Genomic DNA, 22,051 nt, shown 5'->3' with positions numbered 1-22,051 from the left:
GAACGTGACCATTTCATGGTCATTCCTGCCCAGGTTGCCACCTACCTCTACTTCCCTACCAATTCTTCCCTGTTTGTGAACAGCAGATAAAGAAGGAGTATGATTCCTACTTCATTCTTCAGGCACTTGCACTAGGAAGTTGTCCCAAACTCTCTCCAAAAGCATCCTTGATTTTTTGCATTGCTGTACTGCTTTCCCAGCAAATGTCAGAGTGATTGAAAACCAGGGCCTGTGATCTAGAGACTTCTGTTTTACAAAAAAAGCCTCATTTACCTCATTCTTCTGGTTGGGGATCTATAGCAGTTATCCACCAGAACATCATCCTTGCTGCTCATATCTCCAATGTTAACCCAATGACTGAACAGGTGTTCCTCCAGTTTCATACAGTTCTCTGAGCAATCATACTGCTCTCTTACATACAATGCAACTCCTCCACAGATTCCCTCCACTTGTCCTTCCAGTACAGCTAATATTCATCCATGACAGTGCTCCAGTTATATGAATTACACTACCAAGTCTCTAATCAGATTATAGTTCCTTGACTATGCCAGGTCTTCCAATTCTTCCTGTTTGTTTCCCAGGCTTCCTGTGTTTGTATACAGGCATGCAAGATAACTAACCAGTTGCCCTATTTTTACCTTTTTAGTGCTTCTGGCAGGTCTGGGAGAAGTCAAATTTGAAGAAGCATGGAGAGAAACTGTGGAGAGGCAACAGATTGAGTGCAAGATGGAAAATGTGAGCTGGAAAAGGACTGTGACAGAAACAGAAGAAGTGTGTGTGGAGGATAGAGGGCTAACAAGGCAAGGAGAGCAATACAGAGGCAGGAGATTAGGAAGTGTTTGGCAAAAAAAGATTTGGAGGGAATCAGAGAGGGATGAAAATTACTGTTGTTATAATGCTTACTAAATGCACACTAGGTGCCTACTCATACAGAGTAAACACAAAGACCTGTCCCATAAAACAACATTTCAACTTCAGACAGAGGTAACAATAAAGCCTCATCTGATATACAGTCATGTTTCAATGCGCAAGCATACACTGATGTACTTTTCAAATATGAATGCATGTATGTACATCAGAATACTTAAAATGTACAAAAGAACATGTTCTGAAAATAAGGATGATTATACATACAAAATAAAAAGAAGTTACTCACCTTGTGCAGTAACGATTGTTCTTTGAGATGCGTGTCCCATGGGTGCTCCACTGTAGGTGTCGGGCTTGTCCTGGCACCGCAGATCGGAGATCTTTTCTAGCCGTAGTCTGCTGGACCACGCATGCGCGAAGTACGGCTCGTGGTTTTTCGCGCCATTTGAGCGTTGATGGTCCGGCTCCCGCCAGTTCCTCCTGCCTCTTGCTCTGAAAGACACAAAGTATAGAAAACTCCGAAGAGGGGAGGAGGGCGGGTCGTGGAGCAACCACGGGACACGCATCAAGAAGAACAATCATTACTGCACAAGGTGAGTAACTTCTTTTTCTTCTTCGAGCAGTGTCCCGTGGGTGCTCCACTGTAGGTGAATGTACAGCAGTAGCTCACGAATGGAGGAGGGTTCAGATCTAGCATGCCATAGCTGAGGATAACACCGCTGCCGCCACCGCCGAATCAGGTATTAAGAGATTAGGGAAGGCATAATGTGTAGCGAAGGTTAGGTTGGAAGACCACGTAGCAGCTCTACAGATATCTATCAAGGGAACTCCCTTGAGGAATGCAGTGAACGTAGCGAAAGCCCGAGTCGAATGGGCCCTCAGGGTCGAAGGCAGTGGTTTCTTTCGCAGATTATAACAAGTTCTTATGCACTGTACAATAATGGAGGAGATGCGTTGAGCGGACAATGAGCTACCTTTAGAACGGTCCGCCATTGATATTAGTAGCGAGTCCGCCACTCGAAAGGGTCTGGTTCTCTAAATAGAAGCGAGAGCTCGTCTGACGTCCAAAGTGTGCAATCGCGCGTGTTCTGGTGAAGCGTGTGGTTTGGGATGGAATATAGGAAGAATTATAGGTTCATTGATGTGAAAACGAGAGATCACTTTGGGATGAAAACGTGGTTAAAATATCACCGCTTGGTGTGTAAAAATCGTATAAGGAGGAGAGACTGATAGTGCAGCTAGCTCACTCACTCTCCTCGCGGAAGTAATAGCCAACAAGAAAATGACCTTCATGGACAGGTCATATAGATTGCATGTTGCTAGCGGTTCGAAGGGTTTGCCCGTCAGGGAATTCAGGACCATTTCAAGGTCCCAAGGATCCGCCGGTTGAGTATAATGTGGATACAAGTTGGACATTCCCTTGAAGAACCTCTTCGTTGTCAGGTGGGAAAAAATGGAACATTCGTCGACAGGCTGATGAAAGGCTGCTATTGCAGCGACATGGACTCTAATGGAAGCACAGGTAAGGCCCGAATTTTTGAGGTGTATGAGGTAGTCCAGGATACACTGCAGAGGTGTAGAGACTGGATTCAGATCCTTTTGGAAACACCATGACGAGAAGCGTGACCATTTTGAAAGGTAAGTAGTTCGCGTAGATAATTTTTTTACTGTTTAGTAAAATGTGCTTCACAGATTGTGAGCATAATACTTCTGACTATTGGAACCAACTAGGTACCATGCCATGAGTGCGAGATGGTCCCCCTTCGGATGGAGAAGGGAGCGGTGATTTTACAAGAGCAGATCGTGCCGAATTGGCAGAGGACACGGAGGATGTATCGACATGCGATAGAGGTATGGATACCACGTTTGCCTGGGCCAGGAGGGGGCTATTAGGATTACTGTGGCCCTTTCTCGAATAATCTTCTCCACTACCCTGGGAATCAGGGGTGTGGGTGGAAATGCATAAAGTAGGTTGTGATGGCGAGTTGAGGTTCCCCAGTCTCCTGCAGCCCCGGAATGGCACGAACAGACTTCACCAGCCAGTAGAATACAGGTGGTTTATTGCTTATCCACGATACAGAACAGTACAGATGTAATCTAGTTACAGGAACTGGGGGCTAAGAGGCCTCAGTGCCCCCCTTGAGATAGGGGAATCCCAGCCCCCTCCCCAGTTCCTTCTCTCCTGCTTTCCAGCCAGGAACTAACTCCCCCTCTCCAAGCCCTGCCCCCAGCCAGAGCAGCATTCCACCTCCTTTTGTTTCTCCCCATGGGGGGTTGGCTGGTTCAGCAGGTATGGAGTCACCTTTGCATAATAAGGTTTTCCCTGCTGGGTCTTGCTCCAGACAGCAGAGGTCACCACAGCCCAGCAAGTACCCCCACTACGTCACATAGGTGACGTCCCCAGTTGTATAGGAAAGCGTCGCCTTTTGAATTTCACCCAATTCCTGCTCTCGAGCAATACTGAGGACATTTCGCATTGTGAGAAGTGGCAAAAAGGTCTACTAGCGGAAATCCCCATCGTTGAAATATCGCCGAGAGCACTGTGGGATGTAACTCCAACTCGTGGTTGAGAGAAAAATGCCTGCTGAGGGCATCGGCCGTTACATTGTGGTGGCCTGGGAGATATTCTGTGATTAAAAAGACGTTGTGGCGATTGCACATGTTCCATAGACGTACCGCTTCTCTGCACAAGGAGTGAGACCTGGCCCCACCCTGCTTGTTTACGTAATAAACGGTTGTCATATTGTCCGTAAGGACTCATATGACCTGTCCCCGAATGATGGGAAGAAAGTGTTGACATGCTTTGTACACTGCCCTGAGCTCCAGGAAGTTGATGTGCATCAACGATTCGTCTGGCGACCATAGGCCTTGTACTTGTTCGGGGCCGAGGTGTGCACCCCATCCGATGAGTGACGCATCTGTTGTTAACTGTGCCAACGGCTGAGGGCGATGAAAGGGTACGCCCAACAATAGATTGTCTGGAGTTGTCCACCAAGCCAGTGATTTCTTGACCTGGGTGGGAACCGTTATTGTCCTGTGGACATCTCGTACATTGGGGGGACAGATTCGTGCCATCCAATGCTGAAGGCATTGAAAATGTAACCTTGCGTGTTTGACCACATATGTTGTGGAGGCCACGTGTCCCATAAGCTGTAGGCACCATAGTATGGGAACCGTTGGACTGATGAGCAAGATCTGGATCAAATCCTGCATCGTCTGGAACCTTTCCATCGGTAATGATGCACGCTCGGTCATAGAGTCTAGACGAGCGCCTATGAACTGTATTGTTTGGTGCGGTTCCAATGATGACTTTGGAACATTGAGAATGAGACTCAGCTCCTGGAAGAGCGTGCGTGTTGTCTCTGTAGCATTGCGTGCTTCCTGCAACAAGTGGGCTCTGATTAAGCAATTGTCGAGGTATGGAAAGATCATTATGTGTAGACGACGAAGATATGCGGTTACCACAGCCAGGGTCTTGGAGAAAACCCATGGAGCCGATGAGAGACCCAACGGCAGGACCTTGTATTGGAAACGGTCTGTACCGATTTGGAAGCATAGGAATCGTCTGTGCGCCGGATGAATCGCAATGTGAAAGTATGCATCCTGAAGATCGAGGGATGTGAACCAATCCCCGTTCTGAAGTGCTGGGATGATTGTAACTAAGGTAACCATTCGAAACCGTTGTTTTCGTAAGAAACGGTTGAGGTCGCGAAGATCTAGTATCGGTCTCCATCCCCCTGATTTCTTTTCCGTTACAAAGTACCGGGAATAAAACCATCTGCCCTTGAACTCGTCCGGAACAGGCTCCATTGCTCCGACAGCGAGTAGATGGGTAACTTCTTGCCTGAGCAAGAGCTCGTGAGATGGGTCCCTGAAAAGGGACAGGGCAGGGGGGGATGGGTGGGATAGCGACATGAATGGGATGGTGTAACCAAGGCGAATTGTCTGAAGGACCCATTTGTCGGTGGTGATGTAAGCCCATTGATTGAGGTACGGCCTCAGACGGTGGTGAAATATCGCCTTCGTAGCACTCAGAATGGCACTGATGGGAATGGTTCTCAACCCCTCGAGTGACGCGTCAAACTTGCTGTCTGGTACCCTGTTGGGAAGTTGCTTTGGGTGGCGGGCGTCTCCGCTGTTGCCGCTGTCTACCTCTTTGTTGGTCTTGAGGCCTATACTGAGGAGATTGTCGTGGGGGGGGGGCCTCTGCCTTTGGTAGGGGGTATACCGTTTTCTACGATATGGAGGAGTGTACATGCCCAGTGTTTTTAAAGTGGTTCTGGAGTCCTTCCCCGAGTGCAGAAGTTGGCCAGTCTTATCAGAAAAGAGATTCTGCCTGTCAAAGGGTAGGTCCTCGACCTTCGAGAAGAGGTCTTTGGGAGCAGAGGACTGTTGCAGCCAGGATGTATGGGCAGGTGGTGCCAGCAACTGTTCCGGTGGAGAGGAAGTTGGAGTGGAAAGCACAGAGTGAGGAATTATCTCCACTGGTATTGGAGGAGTCCGTGCCGAGGTGGTCCGCGTCGTCGCAGTTGATTGTCTCGGTACCGACGATTGTCTCAGTTCCGGGGATCGTCTCAAAGGAGAAGGCCGCCGCGGTGCCGGTGGACGTCCTTCTGAGGGAAGTCTGTGATGTGACGATCCTTCCGGTCCTGAAGGGTGGCTCGGTGCTGGTACACTCGATGACGGGGAACGCTCAGGTGCCGATGAACGTTTAAGCTTTTGTTGCTTCATGGGCGGCGATGATCGATTTGGTGCCGACCATGTAGAAGGAGAAGGATGCTCAGGAGTTACCGAGCGTCGCCTTGTCGAAGGTTTCGGCGTTTGTTTTGGTGATCGTCTAGAATGAGCCGGTGCCGAAGTACGCTCCTGTTCTGAGGAATGGCTCAGCTCTGCAGGCAGCTTGGGCATGCGCCTCAGTGCCGGGGAGCGGCTGCGGCTCGGTGCCGGGGAGCGGCTGCAGCTCGGTGCCGGGGAGCGTTCCGTACCGGCAGCGGTTCTCGAAGCCGTGGAAGTCCCTGGAAGCGGTTTGAGACCGAGGGAACGGCTGAGACAGTGGAGCCCGATATAGAAGGGCTTGGAGCCGACTTACTCCGGCTGTCTTTAGGCGCCACTGCAACGCTTGCGGGCGGTGCCGTTGATGTCCCTGGCTTGTCACCTGCACCCGATCTTGAGGGTGGAAGGGATCGCGCTGGCGATGGTTTCCTCTTCATTTTTTTAGTTTGCTCCGCGTACCCCTTGGATTGTTTGGCCTTGGGTTGCAGAGCTTTGTCAAATAAGAGGATCTTTAGGCGCATGTCCCTGTCCCGTCTTGCTCTGGCTGTCAGCTTGGAGCAATGGGGACATTTCTGGGGTATGTGGCCTTCCCCGAGGCACCTAATGCACAGGGAATGGCCATCAGAGGCAGGCATTGCCTCACGGCATTCGCCGCACTTCTTGAACCCCGGCATTTGAGAAGAATAAACTAACTACTGAAGAAAAAAGATTTTTTTAAACGACTAGAACTATTAACTATATAATAATTATAACTGTAACTTTTAAACTATGTATATAAGAACTATGGGTGATCTCTCTCTGTTTTAGTGAACAGGGTTCATGAGAGAGACGTTAATCTGTCCGCGGCCGAGGACGGTCAGGAGGAACTGGCGGGAGCCGGACCATCAACGCTCAAACGGTGCGAAAAGCCACGAGCCGTACTTCGTGCATGCGTGGTCCGGCAGACTACGGCTAGAAAAGATCTCCAATCTGCAGCGCCGGGACAAGCCCGACACCTACAGTGGAGCACCCATGGGACACTGCTCAAAGAAGAACTGTTTTTTTCTTGTAGAGATAGATCCTTAAAATTTTACGATAAAATTCTGAATATTTCTGTTTTTAGCATAGACTTAAAAAAAATCACTTGTTTCATTAGCTGCCAACACGAAGATGCAGCATGCTACTACTTTGTTCTAATATATTAAAATCTAACAATTAATATAGCAATACACTAACATGAAAGAAAATCACCCACTCTTACCATCAAATTCCCACAGAAATAATGTTTCCATCTATTCTGGAAAATTTTTCCATGGGTTTATGGAAAAGACAATCATACTTTCCCCATTTGTAATCAGAAAAATATAGGAATAATGATTTTCCACCTTAAGGCCACAATCCTAAGAAAGGCGGTACTGGGTCAGACCAAAGGTCCATCTAGCCCAGTATACTGTCTGCCGACAGTGGCCAGCACCAGGTTCCCCAGAGAGGGTGGACTGAAGACAATGATCAGCGATTTGTCTCCTGCCATCTCTCTCCAGCTTCTGACAAACAGAGGCCAGGGACACCACTTCTATCCCCTGGCTAATAGCCTTTTATGGACCTAACCTCCATGAAATTATCTAGCTTCTCTTTAAACTCTGTTATAGTCCTAGCCTTCACAGCCTCCTCTGGCAATGAGTTCCACAGGTTGACTACATGCTGTGTGAAGAAGAACTTTCTTTTATTAGTTCTAAACCTGCCACTCATTAATTTCATTTGGTGTCCTCTAGTTCCTGCATAATGAAGTCCCACTGACTTCAGTCAGACTACTCACATGAATACAATCAAACATATATTCATTTGCAGAACCAGCACTTGTCCTTAGTTTTACTTTCTGAAATACACATTATTATATTTGTATTGTGTATTAAATTATATTTTAATTCTTCTGGATTCCATGAACATTAAAATCAGCAATGCAGTTATTACTGTGGACCAAACTAACATAGCAAAAATAGAAAGGTTCTTGCATTTTTAGTAAATATTTCACTACGTTACTGGTTGTTCATATCTCAGTTAGTACTCTTACAAATTATAAATTATAGTAACAGTATTTCTTAAATGTAATTCTGTGAAATATTTAAAAAAGTAAAGAATACATATTGTCTTAAGCACTACAGACACAACCTATCATCCCTTATTTGTTCATGTCTCTGTACACTAAGTAGCATTCTAATGCATTCTAAAATTCAACATTTATTCCAGATGAAAGTTGACACTATATAGTCCAATGGCCTCCAGCAGTTCTACACACAATTGCCAAAATTACATTTTGGATAAAGTTTTCATGAGACACTGTTGTTTAATCACCAAAGAGAGGAAACTAGAAAAACTTTATAATAAACAGTTATAATAAATAGTTTACTCCACAGGAAGTCTTACTCTAACACTATCAAATTATAGTTTGAATACACTTTAATTCAAGCAGTCAGAAAAAAAAGGAAAGCATCAATTAATATAAGTAGTATCTACTTACTGTTCCAGAATTAATATACTTTTTCTTTTTTCCTTTTTTCTTTGGATTTATTACCTAGAAGGGCAGATAAAACTATTACAAGTGCACCATTCATTATGCAGTTGACACAGTGAAAATTCTTAAGATCCCCTTAAGGTATGAAATTATCTACTTTAGGTATATGCAACCTTAATGAGCTGATATTCAGTAAGTCTATATGCTTCTACAAATGACCATCGATTGTAAGACTATTAAAGGGTCAAACTGTTGCCTTTTATGGATGTGAGCAAATGCCCTACAGGGACTTACAACCTTCAAAGAATGGATAAACTGGTTTGATTAAAGTAAGAATTAACACAAAGTTATCACCCATGCATTAAAATAAACCAATCAAGTTGTTTGCTTGAGTAAAAAACTTCAAGGTTTGGCATAGTCTTTTCTTTAATTTTATATAATAGAATCATGAAAATCATAATGCAGCACAATATTTGTATAATATAGCACAAAACATAGGTTGCAGTTATTTTAACATGTAGGAAACCAGAAGCAAATTCAATTTAGAAAAACTACATTTTAAAAAAATATGTTTGCAATGTTCAGCATTCTAAGGTAGGAAATGCCAGAATTAAAGTTGCCTGTATACACAACATGATACAGTCTTTACATTAATTTAGATATCATGCAGTAACTAAAGACTTATAATGTTCATATGGCACCAGAATGGTTGGTACCTACCATCCATCTATTCAACAACTTTTTATCCTCATAATTCAGTGTGTGACTTATGCCTTATTTACTGCACTCCATTTACCGTGCTCCAAACAAGGTGTTAACTTTCTTAATTGACTTTTTTTTGGTGCTCATCATAAATATGTGAGTGCCTCCAGAATGTTAATGAATTTATCTTCACAAAACCCTTGCTATGTAAGGAAATATTTATATCCACATTTTACAGAGGGGGAAATGACAGACACAAATTAATGTAAAAAGTGTAGATTAATTTTGGACACCCAATTTGAGATACTACTGGTCTGAATTTTCATAGCATTTATAGTACTGTTTGTTCAGTACAGAGATCTAAGTGACTTCAGTTGCAGCTGAGAATTTCTACACTTCTGCAAATCAGGCCTCTAGTGTCACATCCCCCTATCCTATTATTCTCTTTGCCCCAATCCTCTTCACTCCCACCTCACTGTCCCATTTTCCTGCCTCATCAACTCCAGACCCTAGTCTGTCCTTAGAATAGGGACATATGGGTGACTACCCAGAGTCTGTGATCGGGGGTGCTATGCGGAACACCGAGGAAATATGGGCTGAACAGTTGATTGGGGTGAGCAGGTGGAACTGGGTGGGAAAGGGAAGAGCACGGCCCAGCATTAAACAGGAATGCTGGAGGGAATGGAGTGGAGCCGATTCACGTGTCTGCTGGTGGGTGCTAAGCACTCACTTTTTATCTGTGAGTGTTCCAGCCCTGGAGCCCCCATGGAGTCAGTGTTTATGCCTCAAGGGATACAGAGGAGCAATGCTGAAGAACAAGAGCAAGAGGCAATGCCAGCTCCTCTGTACATTCAGGTCAGCTGCCCCATGTGCCAGGGAAGATAACGGAACAAGGAAATCATCTGCAAACATCTGGAAGATAATAAGGTGATAGGTAAGAGCCAGATGGATTTGTAAAGAACAAACCACATCAAACCAATCTAATAACATATCTTGTGGAAAAGGGAGAAGCAGCAGACGTGGTATACCTAGACTTTAGTAAAATATTTGATACAGTCTCGCAATACATTCTTATCAATAAACTAGCCTGACATGGGGCTACTGTAAAGTGGGTGCATAACTGGATAGATAACCATTCTCAGAGAGTAGTTATTAATGGTTCACAAAATCATGCTTGAAGGGCATAACGAGAGGCTTCACAAGGGACTGTTTTGCGACCCGTTCTGTTCTACACCTTCATCAACAACTTAGATATTTACATAGAGAGTATGTTTATTAAGTTTGCAGATGATACCAAGCTAGGAGAGGCTGCAACTGCTTTGGAGGATAAGGTCAAAATTCAAAATGATCTGGACAAACTGGAGAAAAGGTCTGAAGTAAATAGGATGAAGTTTAATATGGAAAAATGCAAAGTACTCCACTTAGTAAGGAACAATCAGTTGCACACATACAGAGTTGGAAGTGACTGTCTAGGAAGGAGTACTGCTGAAAGGAATCTAGGGGTCATAGTGGACCACAAGGTAAATATGAGTCAACAGTATAATGCTGTTGCAAAAAAAAGCAAACATGATTCTAGGATGCGCTAACAGGAGTGTTGTGAGCAAGACACAAGAAGTCATTCTTCTGCTCTGTTTGAGTTGATCAGGCCTCAATTAGAGCATTGTGTCCAGTTATGGACACCACATTTCAGGAAAGATGTGGAAAAATTGGAGAAGGTTCAGAGAAGAGCAACAAAAATTATTAACGGTGTAGAAAACATGACCTATGAGGGAAGACTGAAAGGACTGGACTTGTTTAGTTTTAAAAAAAGAAGACAGAGGGGACATGATAGCTGTTTTCAAGTATCTAAAAGGGTGTTACAAGGAGGAGGGAGAAAAATTGTTCTCTTTGGCCTATGATGATAGGACAAGAAGCAATGGGTTTAACTTGTAACAAGGGAGGTTTAGGTTGGACATTAGGAAAAACTTCCTAGCTGTCAGGGTAGTTAAGCACTGGAATAAATTGCCTAGGGTACAAAAACGCTGCAGGGCAAATGTCAAATTAAGATACACAACTTTAGCTATGTCAATTGCGCAGCTGAAGTCGAAACAGCTTAATTCAGCTTTAGCGCGGTCTACATAGCAGGAAGTTGAAGGAAGAGCATCTTCCTTCAACTCCCCTTACTCCCTGTGAAATAAGGGTTACAGGAGTCAGAGTAAGAAGTCCTCCATCTCGACATTGTTTCAAAATAATGGCTTGCTGTGTAGTGTCAGTTATTCCGAAATAATGCTACTGTGTAGATATACCCCTATGGAGGTTGTGGAATCTTTAATCACTGGAAATATTCAAGATCAGATTAGATAGACATGTATCAGGATGATCTAGTGGCTACTTGGTTGTAATACTTTTTTAAGAGGAACAAAACAGATTTTGTTCTCACCTTGTTCTGAGAAATGTCTAAATCACTGTTGCAGAATATTTTCCAAATAAATTCAACATGAGGCAGACACTCAGTATGAATAATTTCTGCCAAATTTGGCAAAATTATAAACAACTGAAAAGAGACTATTGTAATGGAAAGTGGTCCCATCATAAAAATCTTGTGAGGCACATAAATCCACAACCAACCAAAAAAGCTTCCCTTTTGAATGTCTGCTCAAAGCCACCCATACAGCTCAATCAGTTTCACTATCAACACATTGAGCAAGATGGGAGCACATTTTCAAGCTGAAACATTGGAAATGGAAGGAAAGACATTTTGTCTATTAGATTTATCAACTAATTTCTCAGACAGCTATGAAAGAGGATTCCATAAGGCTGGCACCAAGTTTTATTATGCACTATCTGTAGATGTTCTGTGAATGATGAGGAATTAAAATATTCATATTTGAAAATTTGGAAGAGTTGTTATATTGTACATCAGTAAGGGGCAACTTAGGCTAGTGAATGGGTCACATAAATGGCCCTCTATCTCAGTAGACAGCAAGATTGTCGTAACCAGTATGGTCTCCCGGGATAGAATAGTTTTGCTATGTGCCCTTGTTTATGCTTTGATTGGATGCAGCGGCAGCACACAGTTCTCAGTCTTGTGTGCAATCAGCACGCACCTCACTTTAAGTGCCCTTGCTTTAAGTGCATCTCACTTTGTAATAACAGTAGGAAAAACACTATGCAGACGGAAACCAACAAAATCTGGGAGCCCTGTGCATGGGCAACAGTAAACAAAATGTTTCTTGTGCGCCATGCATAGAACCCCAATGGGCTGCATACAGCCCCAGAGCCGCAGATTGCCCACCACTAATGTACATTACCAGAAAAATAGAACATTTTAGGCCATAAACTGAAGGCAATAATGTCCTACAACTACATTCTTTGCACAATATAGGACCATTGTGATATAAAAGACAAAGGGACAGTTAAAATATAATTATTTTTCCACTCAAATTTCAGATGTTTGCAATTCAAATAACATTTGTTTAACCAGTGAAAGCTGCAAACCCTGACTATCCTAGAAAAAACTACATGAACTCTTGGCTATGGTTAAAAATAAAGAACATGGGAGATACAGATATAATACTACTTATAGGTGGAGACTCCATAGGAGTTCTGGGGCTGGAGCACCTCCGGGGGAAAAGTGATAGATGTGCAGCACCCACTGGCAGTCTCTCCATCAGAACCCCACTCCCGTAGGTCCTCCTTTCTGTCAGCTGGAATCGAGATAAGAGACTCCCTCTTTCTCCCCTCGCCTGCTGCGATTAGTTGTTTCACAGTGTTTGGGAAGCGCTCAGTGCGAAGAATGAGGGATAGGGCACACTCAGGACAGAACTGGGTAGAAAGAGATGGGGCAAGAGAGAAGGAGGGACAGGAAGAAATGAAGAAGGGGTGAGACAGAGAAGAGATGGGGGGCAGAGGCAGAGCTTGGTTTGGGCACCCCGACACTACTGAAAGTCAGTACCTCTGATACTAGCACCACTAAATACATAATATCGGGGATCCATTCAAAAAACTCACAAATTTTCTTTTGGCTTACTTCATCTATTAGGTCCAAAACACAGAAAAGAGAACCCATCTTTACAGTTTTTAATCTTGCTGTGATCACTCTCATGGTTCACTAGTGTATATGTTTAGCAGGGAGTTAGTGATAATTGCTAAGTAATTACCATTGAAGAGAGATTACTTAAAGAATGGGGTAAAGATTATTGTCCCCTTCATACAGTATATAGGCTATAAAATGCCTTTAAGATGCCAAAAGAGAAAAATCTCTTGCACAGAAAAAGTAGGAGTTGTGCCAGAGCCAGAGCCAGAAGATTTCTCCATCTTGCTAAAAAGACTCTGGCTTGAACTAATTAATCAGAGTTAACGGGCTACTCTGCCCCAAATCTAGGTAGCACAAAGGTGGCTTAAAAGTTACCCTTGTGCAATGCTTATGAACTTTAAAGGACATTTTAGGGAAACACCTTTTCTTTACCTGATTCTTTAATAGTCTACTCATCTAATTAAACCTGGCTTAGTTTAAAAAAACAAAACAAAACAGAAAAAAAACAGGGAACAGCTACAAAATAGCAGGGGATTAGAGGAACTCTCCAAAAAAGACAAAGAAGAGTCAATCAGAAAGTCAGGCGACTGGAATTGGTCTCTGAGGGAATGCTACAGAGCTGCTCCCTGGGAAAAAATAATTGGCTATGAGGCTGAGATATGTGTCCCTGCAGATGTGCCAGACATCACGGATTGGAGATTTTTACAGTTGTGTCCAGCTGGGCTGTGCATGCACAAGAGAGGCGTGTGTTCCTGCCTTTGAAGTTAGCACGCGCAGTCTGACTCCTCTCTGTTTCTTCTTTGATGCCCACCTGGCAAGTTGTTAATGCCTGAAGAAATGGGGAGTAGGGCAGGTAGTGGAGCACCCACAGGACACACATCTCGAAGAACCATTGTTACTGCACAAAGTGAGCAACTTCTTCTTCAAGTGATGTGCCTGTGAGTGATCCATTGTTGGGGACTGTGCAGCAGTGCCCGGATGGATGGTAGGTGGGCTTCAGCTAGTTGTTGCAGGCCATTGAGAGGACCGCAGAAGCTAGCGTAGAGTCCATTGTTGAGCAAGCTGGAACGGCACAGTGCTTCATGAACATATGGTTAGACGACCATGTAGCTGGACCATCTGGAAGATGTTGCATGAGCTCAGTTAGTTTTGCATAATTGTCAGTGTCATGATTAGTGAGTAGGACTGTGTAATTAGCTATATGAAGTTGAAGGGTTCAGGAGGAGTACATTTTCCTCCCAAACAAATCCGGGCGTTTGTGGTCTTGTCTTATAAATTTGTTTTGAATTCAGGATTTTTAGACCTTTGATTTACAGCATCAACCACTAAGGAATTGGGTTGAGGGTGAAAGAATAAAAAGTCTATGCCTTTTGGTGGAACAAAGTATTTTCTATCAGGTGGCGGACTGCACTTTTTCCTGCTGTGACTCTTATTTATGAGTAAAAGCCCTCTTTTTTATTTTTGTTGGCGGTTTGTAATTTGCCATGGCATGCTGCTGCACGGCGGTAAACTATTATTCTGACTAACTATATAAAATCTGAAATAAAAGAACTGTTTTTAAAAAACTATTAACTGATTAACAAAAGAAAAATGAACAGGAACAGGTAAGTCTACAATATCTATTTAAATTTCTTTCTTTTTCTTCACAGAAATGACATGATGAGACAGGATAGAGTTCCGTTCATAGTCAAGGGCAGTGAAGGAGGAACTGAGAGGAGTTGGACTGTGTGCGCTCACTTAAAAGGCGGGAACACCATGTGCCTCTCGCACATGTGCAAACTGACTGGACGCTACCGTAAAAGTGTCCCGTTCCCAGCATCAGGATGATCCCGACACCAACAGTGGAGCACCCATGGGGACATCACTTGAAGAAGAACTCAGTTTCACATCTTTGGACAGTGGCTAGTGCCAGATGCTTCATATGGAATTAAGAGGGAAACATATTGAGTGATCCGTCTCATCATCCAATCTGAGCTTTTAGCAGTCACAGATTTAGGGACACCCAGGATAGGAAGTTACACTCTTGACCATCTTGACTACTAGCTATTGATTGCCTTGTGTTCCAAGAACTTATCTAGTTATTTTTTGAACCCCATTATGATTTTTTGCAAGTTCCAGTTTGATTCTGCATTGTGTGAAGTACTTCCTTTTGTTTTACAACCTGATGACTACTAACTTCATCAAGAGACTCCTGGTTCTTGTGTTTGTGAAAGGGTAAATAACACTTCCCTATTTACACCATAACGATTTTATAGTATTCTCTTTAGTCATCTCTTTTCTAAATTGAATTGCCTTAGCCTTTTTAATCTTTCTTCTTATGGAGACTGTTTTATGCCTCTAATATTTTTGTTGCCTTTCTCTATAATTTTTCCAATTTTAATATAAAGTTTTGAGATAGGGTAACCAGAATTACATGCATTATTCCAGGTGTGAGTGTACCAGGGGTTTTTACGGAGGCATTGTATTTTCTGTCTTAAAGGAATCCCTTTCCTAATTGTTCCTAACATACTGTTAGCTTTTTGTGTGTTGCTGCTGCACACTGAGCAGATATTTTCAGAGAACTATTCACAATAACCCCAAAGTTTTTTTGAGTAGTAACAGCTAATTTAGAGACAATCTCTTTGTGTGTATAGTTGGGATTATGTTTTTTTAATGTGCTTTGCTTACTTGGTGATGTCTCTAGGGCTGGAGAGATGGACCCTGAGGAAGTGAGAGGGCCAGGTGCAAGGGGACTGAGGGCAAGGACACTCACAACAGAGAGGCTGTAGGGGTTCCCACTGTGAAGGTTGCATTCAAGTTGGAAGGGCTGAAGTGGCTGTCCTAGTTCAAGGAGAAGAGAGGGCTGTGCTAGAAAGCTGAGGTATGGTGAGATACCATTGGCTGTAGATCATGTATTGCATGCATTGTTGGGACTATGCTGGGGAATTCTGGACTATGGTTGTGAGATATGTGTTATGAGTTATGTGTATAGAACTGTTGTAATCAATCAGTTAGCTCCATAAGGACTACTTGCCCTCATCAGGCCTCATGGATTATTTCCTGTGAGACTAAAATAACTTTACTTCTGTGGGCATTCTGTGCCAAATTAAATATTCTGCTCATAGTTTTTTAAAATTCTTCACATTTTATTTGTCAAATAAATGTGGAGGCTTCAACACAGCATTGTGGAGCACAGGCCACTGGCTGCAAAGAGGTAGCATTCTGACCACTCTGCAGCATCCCCAGAACACAGACACAGTGGGAGACAGCATAAGGATCGCAACTGCCCCAGAAACACACCAGGACCCTACTCCTCTCTTCCATGCCAGGTGCAGACAGATAGGGTCAGTCTGTCAAGGTCCTAGTGAGAAGGCACTTATTGTGGAGGGATCTAGGTGTGGGTTAAGAAGAAATTGCTTCACATAGAATGAGTATGAACAGCTCAGTAGGGGATCTGAGTGTGGGAAGAAATCTGGCTACACAAGGGCGTGGGAGTGGTGGTTCTGGTTTGCTATAGTAATGGGGTGTTGTGTGTGTATGGTGGGGGGGATCCAGGTAAAGGTGGTTGGAAATGAACAGTGTGTGTGTGTGTGGGGGGGGGGTTTGGGAGAAGAGAGTTTGGCATGGGGTCTGAATGTGGAAGGCTCAATGGAGGGGGACTAGATATTGCGAGGAGTGGGGGTCAGTGGAGTGGGGATCCAGGTGCAGATGGCTCATTGTGGGGATCCAGGTACAGAAGGAGTGGAGTTCATAGCGGTGGGCCTCTGGGTCTAAGGGAGGATGAGGCTCTGCAGGACAGTCTGGGTATGAGGAAGTCTGGATGCACAAGGGTTTGGTGGGTGGGAGAGCAGCTCGCCCTACAGTGATTCATAGACTCATAGTCTTTAAGGTCAGAAGGGACCATTATGATCATCTAGTCTGACCCCCTGCACAGTGCAGGCCACAGAATCTCACCCACCCCTCCCAGAATAATCCTCTCACCTATATCTCAGATATTGAAGCCTTCAAATACTTTGAAGACCCCAAGATGCAGAGAATCCTCTAGCTGTGATCTGTACCCCATGCTACAGAGGAAGGCGAAAAACCTCCAGGGCCTCTGCCAATCTACCCTGGAGGAAAATTCCTTCCCGACCCCAAATATGGCGATCAGCTAAACCCTGAGCATGTGGGCAAGACTCACCAGCCAGACACCCAGAAAGTTCTCTAGTAATTCCTATCATCCCTCCATTGACCTATTTCCCACTGATAATGAATGGTCAATTAGTTACCAAGATCATGTTATCTCAAACAATCCCCTTCATAAACCCATCTAGTTTAATCCTTCTCCTGCAGTCCAGAAGCAATGGGTGCAGGAAGTGGGGGAAGGGGAGAGTTTGCAAAGCTTCCTGTAGCTGAGGGAAATATCAGGGGACAGGGGGGACGGGGCGGGCCAGGCGGAGGGGAAGTCTCCATCTTCCCCAGCCCAACTGGGACTCACCCTGAGCTGGGCTCAACTGAAACAGCCAATAACTTTCTTCTCCCGATTCGCCACTTGTCCCACAATGATTTAGTTATCTGCCAAATCCTCAAGACAAACAAAACATGCGCTGGGGAAGGTCACATGACTGCTTTTGTGGCTTCTCTTTGCTTTCCCATCAGAAAGCCATTTTTCTGCGGGGAAATAAAGAAATCTGCAGGGTACTTAAATTCTGCCCATATACTATTAAGGGCCTTCTGTGACACTGTGTAAAGTAGGAAAACTGAGCCTACCGGTCCTAAAGCTTAGCTTAATAGGATATGCGATCGAAGAGTAGTGATGCCATATACAAATGAAAGACTGAGTGGATGTGGACAGGTGCTCCTACCTGATGGTGTAGACTCTGTTTAAAGAATCCTAGCTGCCATTTGACTCTCCTTCTGCAACGTTTAAAGATAGAACTGATCAGATTCAATTGGGAGTCCTTGTTTCTTCTCAGTGATCACTAGAGTTGAAATCTTATAGGATGGTTTAGCTGGATGAGTCTTAGACATGGTGTGGGGAGAGTACTGCAGTCAGGTAATGCAGAGAAAGAAGTATTAGTTAGGATCCCATCTTTACAGTGCAATTACTAAAAGCTGAAATCATTAAGTACTGGAGGGTTCTGTGCACTACATTGCAGCTAAAGACAGTAGCATGCAAAGGCAGCAGCAATGCTAATAAGCAATAGCACAGATGGCAATAGCAGCGATCAGTACCAGCAGAGATCTGCGGCAGACACATCACTCAACCAATACTCCCTCCCAGAAGCAGGAAGTAAGCCCAAATGCAACCATCCCTGGATTCTGGGATGTTAGTTACCATGGACAACCAAGAGAGGATGCAGCAGAGGGAAAAGGGAAGCAGTGTGTTAAAGGGATATTAATCTGTCAAACTTTCACATGGCAAGATGTGCAACTGAGGCAAAGAATTACCATTGAAGGTAGTACAGGTTTGATGTTTTCTTATTGTCTGAATACTTACGAATCACGGATGTAGGGTTAGGACAAATTAATGCTGTGTTCTCTCTCTCTAAATTTTTTGTAATTAAAAAAATATATACAAAGTCAATGGTTGCAACTGAGGAAGTATTGTGTAATACTCTCTTACACAAGCAAAGATTTATCAGGAGGAAGCAAGTACCAACTCCAGCACATACTGGCAGGACTGAATTTCCGGCTAATCCTCTATATCAGATCAACAACATAACACACACGACAACTTAACACTAAGATAAATATATAGCACCATCTACTGGTGAATGTGCTGTCTACACTAATCCTTACATCTCCCCCTCTCCCTCTTCAGTTAAATAAGAATTTATATAGTAACGCCTAAGAATCCAGGTAGTTTGCCATTTATGCAGATTTTTGTGTTCATCTCCTCCCTTGAGTTGTGCATTCAGTCATGGACATACTGCTTATATTTGTATCTAGATATGCATGAGTTCAGGGTTCATCTTTTCTAGATAAGACCTGTCTTTGTAGACAGATGGCTGTGAATAAGGATCCTGAGAACATCCTGCACAGCCAGTCTCCCATTGCAAGTACACAAAAGCCAGATAAAGTATGTCCAAATCCTTCTCTGCATTCCTTTGGAATTGCTGTTGAGCATTCACAATGTTTGTCTCCCTTTCCTTCCGATGAATCAGAAGACCAGTTTTTGATGAACTACGTGTGGGTGAAGGTCTGTTTTTTGTATTAGCAAAGATATATTACCTATTTTCTCCATCACTGTGTAAGGTCCCTTCCAAAAAGGGGTCAGTTTGGGATTTTCTTTGGGTTCATTTTTGAATTGCATAGACACATTTATATGCACTCTGCTTCCCTGTGCAGGGGTGTATGACCACTGCTGCCACACCACACCAGGCCTCCCAGTGATCCCTGAAGCTATGTCCTCAGGGGACAGAGAGCCAGTAACAAACAGGCCCCATTCCAGCTCAGTAGGAGTCCCAGGGCAGATTGCGCAATTGCTCTGGTTAGGGATGGCCTGTCGACCGGAAGTATAAGAACCTTGTGTTAGATCATTTACTACTCTCAGAAATGCATCCATTAGTCCAAAAGGTATTCTGCAGAACTGAAACAGCTCACAGGCTGTCAGAGACCATTTTTCTCCTCAACTGTGTGACTTTAATTTGATGGCACATAGATACCAAATCATAACTACTAAAATATATTGTCCATGACATTTTATCCAGTGTGTCTGTTCCGTGGGGAAGCAGATAGCTATCTTGAGCTTTCTACAATTCTCTTGTGGAGAATTTATATCCTCAAATCTCCACTGGGCTTTTTCATCATTACAACTGGGGATTCTCAATTAGGCCACTTTCCAACATGAGATTTTACATCTCTTTACTGCAACCTGGAACACTCAGACTTAAGCACAATCCAATGTGGCATCCAGTCATATCTTCCAAGTTCTTTATTATTCTTCAAGAATATTCTCTCCGCATATCATAAGAGCAACTGTTGCAATAGCTTCCTTTCATTGTCTCATATGGCTGCTTCTGTCAAGTCAATCCCTACCTCTTTTACCAACTGCTCTTCAACGTCACTCCTCAGATACTATTTACAGTGGACACTGGCCACACAATCTGATTTTTCACTAATAGCACTTCCTGGTCTGTTGCATTAATTGTTCTAAATGAAGTCTCCCTTTGGTCCAGCTCAAAACAGTTCAGCTAAATAACAATCCTGATTGGATACTGGTAGCTACCAAAACTCCTGTAAGTTCACTTCAGCAATCTTATCCTTAGGAGTATTATTACAAGATGAACTGGAATCAACACAACTTTATTTGAGCCATACAAGAAGCATAATAGAGGCACCCTAAAGACTTCAGGAGTTTGGTCCCCAAGGTCCACACTCCTTTCTAGGAAAAATAATCAATTGTACAAATACAAAATGGAAAACTGCCTTAGAATACTAGAGAAAGATCTGGATGTTACGGTGAATCTCAAACTAAATATGCATCAATAATGTAAAATTACTGCAAAAAGAGCAAACATAATTCTGGGATGTAATATCAGGAATGATGTAAGCAAAACCTGTGAAGTTATTCTTCTGCTCTGTTCAGCATTGATAAGGTCTCAGATGGAGTAATGTGTCTAGTTCTAGCTACCATACTTTGGGAAAGATTGGACAAAATGGGGAAGTTCAAAAGAGAGCAATAAAAATTACTGAAAGAATAGAAAACATGATACAGAAAGAAAGATTAAAACAATTGGGTTTATGTCTGGAGAAGAGAGGACTGAGAGGGAACCTGATAATAGTCTTCAAATACATAAAAGGTTGTTATAATGAAGAGGGGGATAATTTTATCTTTATTTATCGAGGACAGGACAAGAACGGACTTAAATTACAGCAAAGGAGATTTAGTTTAGACATTAGGAAACGCTTCCTAACTATAAGAATAGTATGCACTGGAACAAATTACCTAGGAAGATTATGGAATTAGTATCATTGGAGGTTTTTAAGAACAAGGTTAAACAAAAAATGGTCAGGGATAGTCTAGACACTATAGTCTTGCCTTAGTGCAGGGGACTGTATTTGATAATCTTTCCAGATCCCTTTCAGTCCTAAATTTCTATAATTCTCTAATAATTTGGAAGATAATACTGAATTAAGTTTAAGTATGTTCAGGTTTCATTTATTAAATGAACGTTTTAGGTTTTATTGTGGGCCAGATTTGCATGTAACCTTTCCCGGTGCTGGTGGGTGGGAGTTTAGATATGAATAATTGGAAGTGCTTTGAATTTCAAATGATTATACTAAACCATGTCCCAGACGAGAGTAGACTTTTGAGACAAGCAATGTCAAATGGTTTGCCTAGGTAATCTGTAATGGAAGGTGAATACAAATCCTCCATTAACAGTTATGCAAAAATCCAGCCTTTTGAAGCTACATCCCTAGGAAAGACCCACTGTCAACCATAATTGTTCCTGGAATACAAAGATCAAAGCCCCAAGCTTATGGAGGAAAGATTCAAAAATTCATGGGTGTTCTATCCTGACCTAGGGCTGCTGTGAACTTGTAAAAAAACAAAAAAAACCTTGAGAGGTTTGAAGGACTGACACCTATCAGAGCCTTTGTTGCAATTGGGCGAGGGGGGTGATCATTTGGGTAAACTTAGTAGCATGTGTGCGGGTTCTTTTATTGCTTCTAATAGGTTTTCTATGCAATGCCTTCACCTTAAGAATAAATATGCTTACTTGTAAGTTCAAAAAAGAAAAAAAAATAGGCCAGTCTTTTACATAAGGAAATCAGATTTAGACATTTGCTTTTTTTTTTTAATAACAGTGCAGATCATGTGGTTATGACTACTGATGTTAGGAAACCAATAGATATCATGTGATAAAACTGAGGCCGGAATGGACTTTTTAAAATAAATCTGTTACAATTTAGCTTCACTACTGCCATAGAAAACAAAATACATTCAGTGATATAATATGAAATGAAACACAAAGCAAAGATTATTAGGTTACAAAATGTTTCCTTTTTTAACTGATTATTTTGGCAGTTTTGGTAATACGCATAATGTTTGCCATATTCATAATGTTTAAAACAGCTTAGTTATTAATTTTTTCAAAACAGCACTGAAGATAATGCTCTTGTCCAAAGAACACATGATTTTAAACTTACTTCTGAAGCAATCCTTTTTTAACCAGAATGTTGATTTCTCCCTTTATAAAGGCTTGGAGTCTGACAGTAAGCCTGCACACTGACCAATT

The 22,051-nt window shown here is 42.9% G+C and overlaps 1 protein-coding gene across 12 annotated transcripts in view; it reads right to left on the bottom strand.

Moving 5' to 3' along the window:
- The window catches only part of CPNE8 (copine 8), a 215,527-nt gene that overhangs the window by 63,166 nt on the left and 130,310 nt on the right, over positions 1-22,051 (bottom strand). For 5 of the 12 annotated variants that reach the window (XR_012903542.1, XM_006120408.4, XM_014572184.3 and 2 more), the window contains one exon: positions 8,138-8,191. Coding sequence is in view for 5 of the 12 variants with exons in the window: in XM_006120408.4 (XP_006120470.1) it covers positions 8,138-8,191 (54 nt within the window). In the remaining 7 variants the exon portion in view is untranslated. The other 7 variants (XR_012903543.1, XM_075927605.1, XM_075927592.1 and 4 more) reach the window with 7 other exon arrangements.

The sequence above is a fragment of the Pelodiscus sinensis genome, chromosome 1 (genome assembly GCF_049634645.1).
Source record: "Pelodiscus sinensis isolate JC-2024 chromosome 1, ASM4963464v1, whole genome shotgun sequence".
NCBI classification, from domain to species: domain Eukaryota; kingdom Metazoa; phylum Chordata; order Testudines; family Trionychidae; genus Pelodiscus; species Pelodiscus sinensis.
This window is presented reverse-complemented; position numbering and strand designations above follow the sequence as displayed.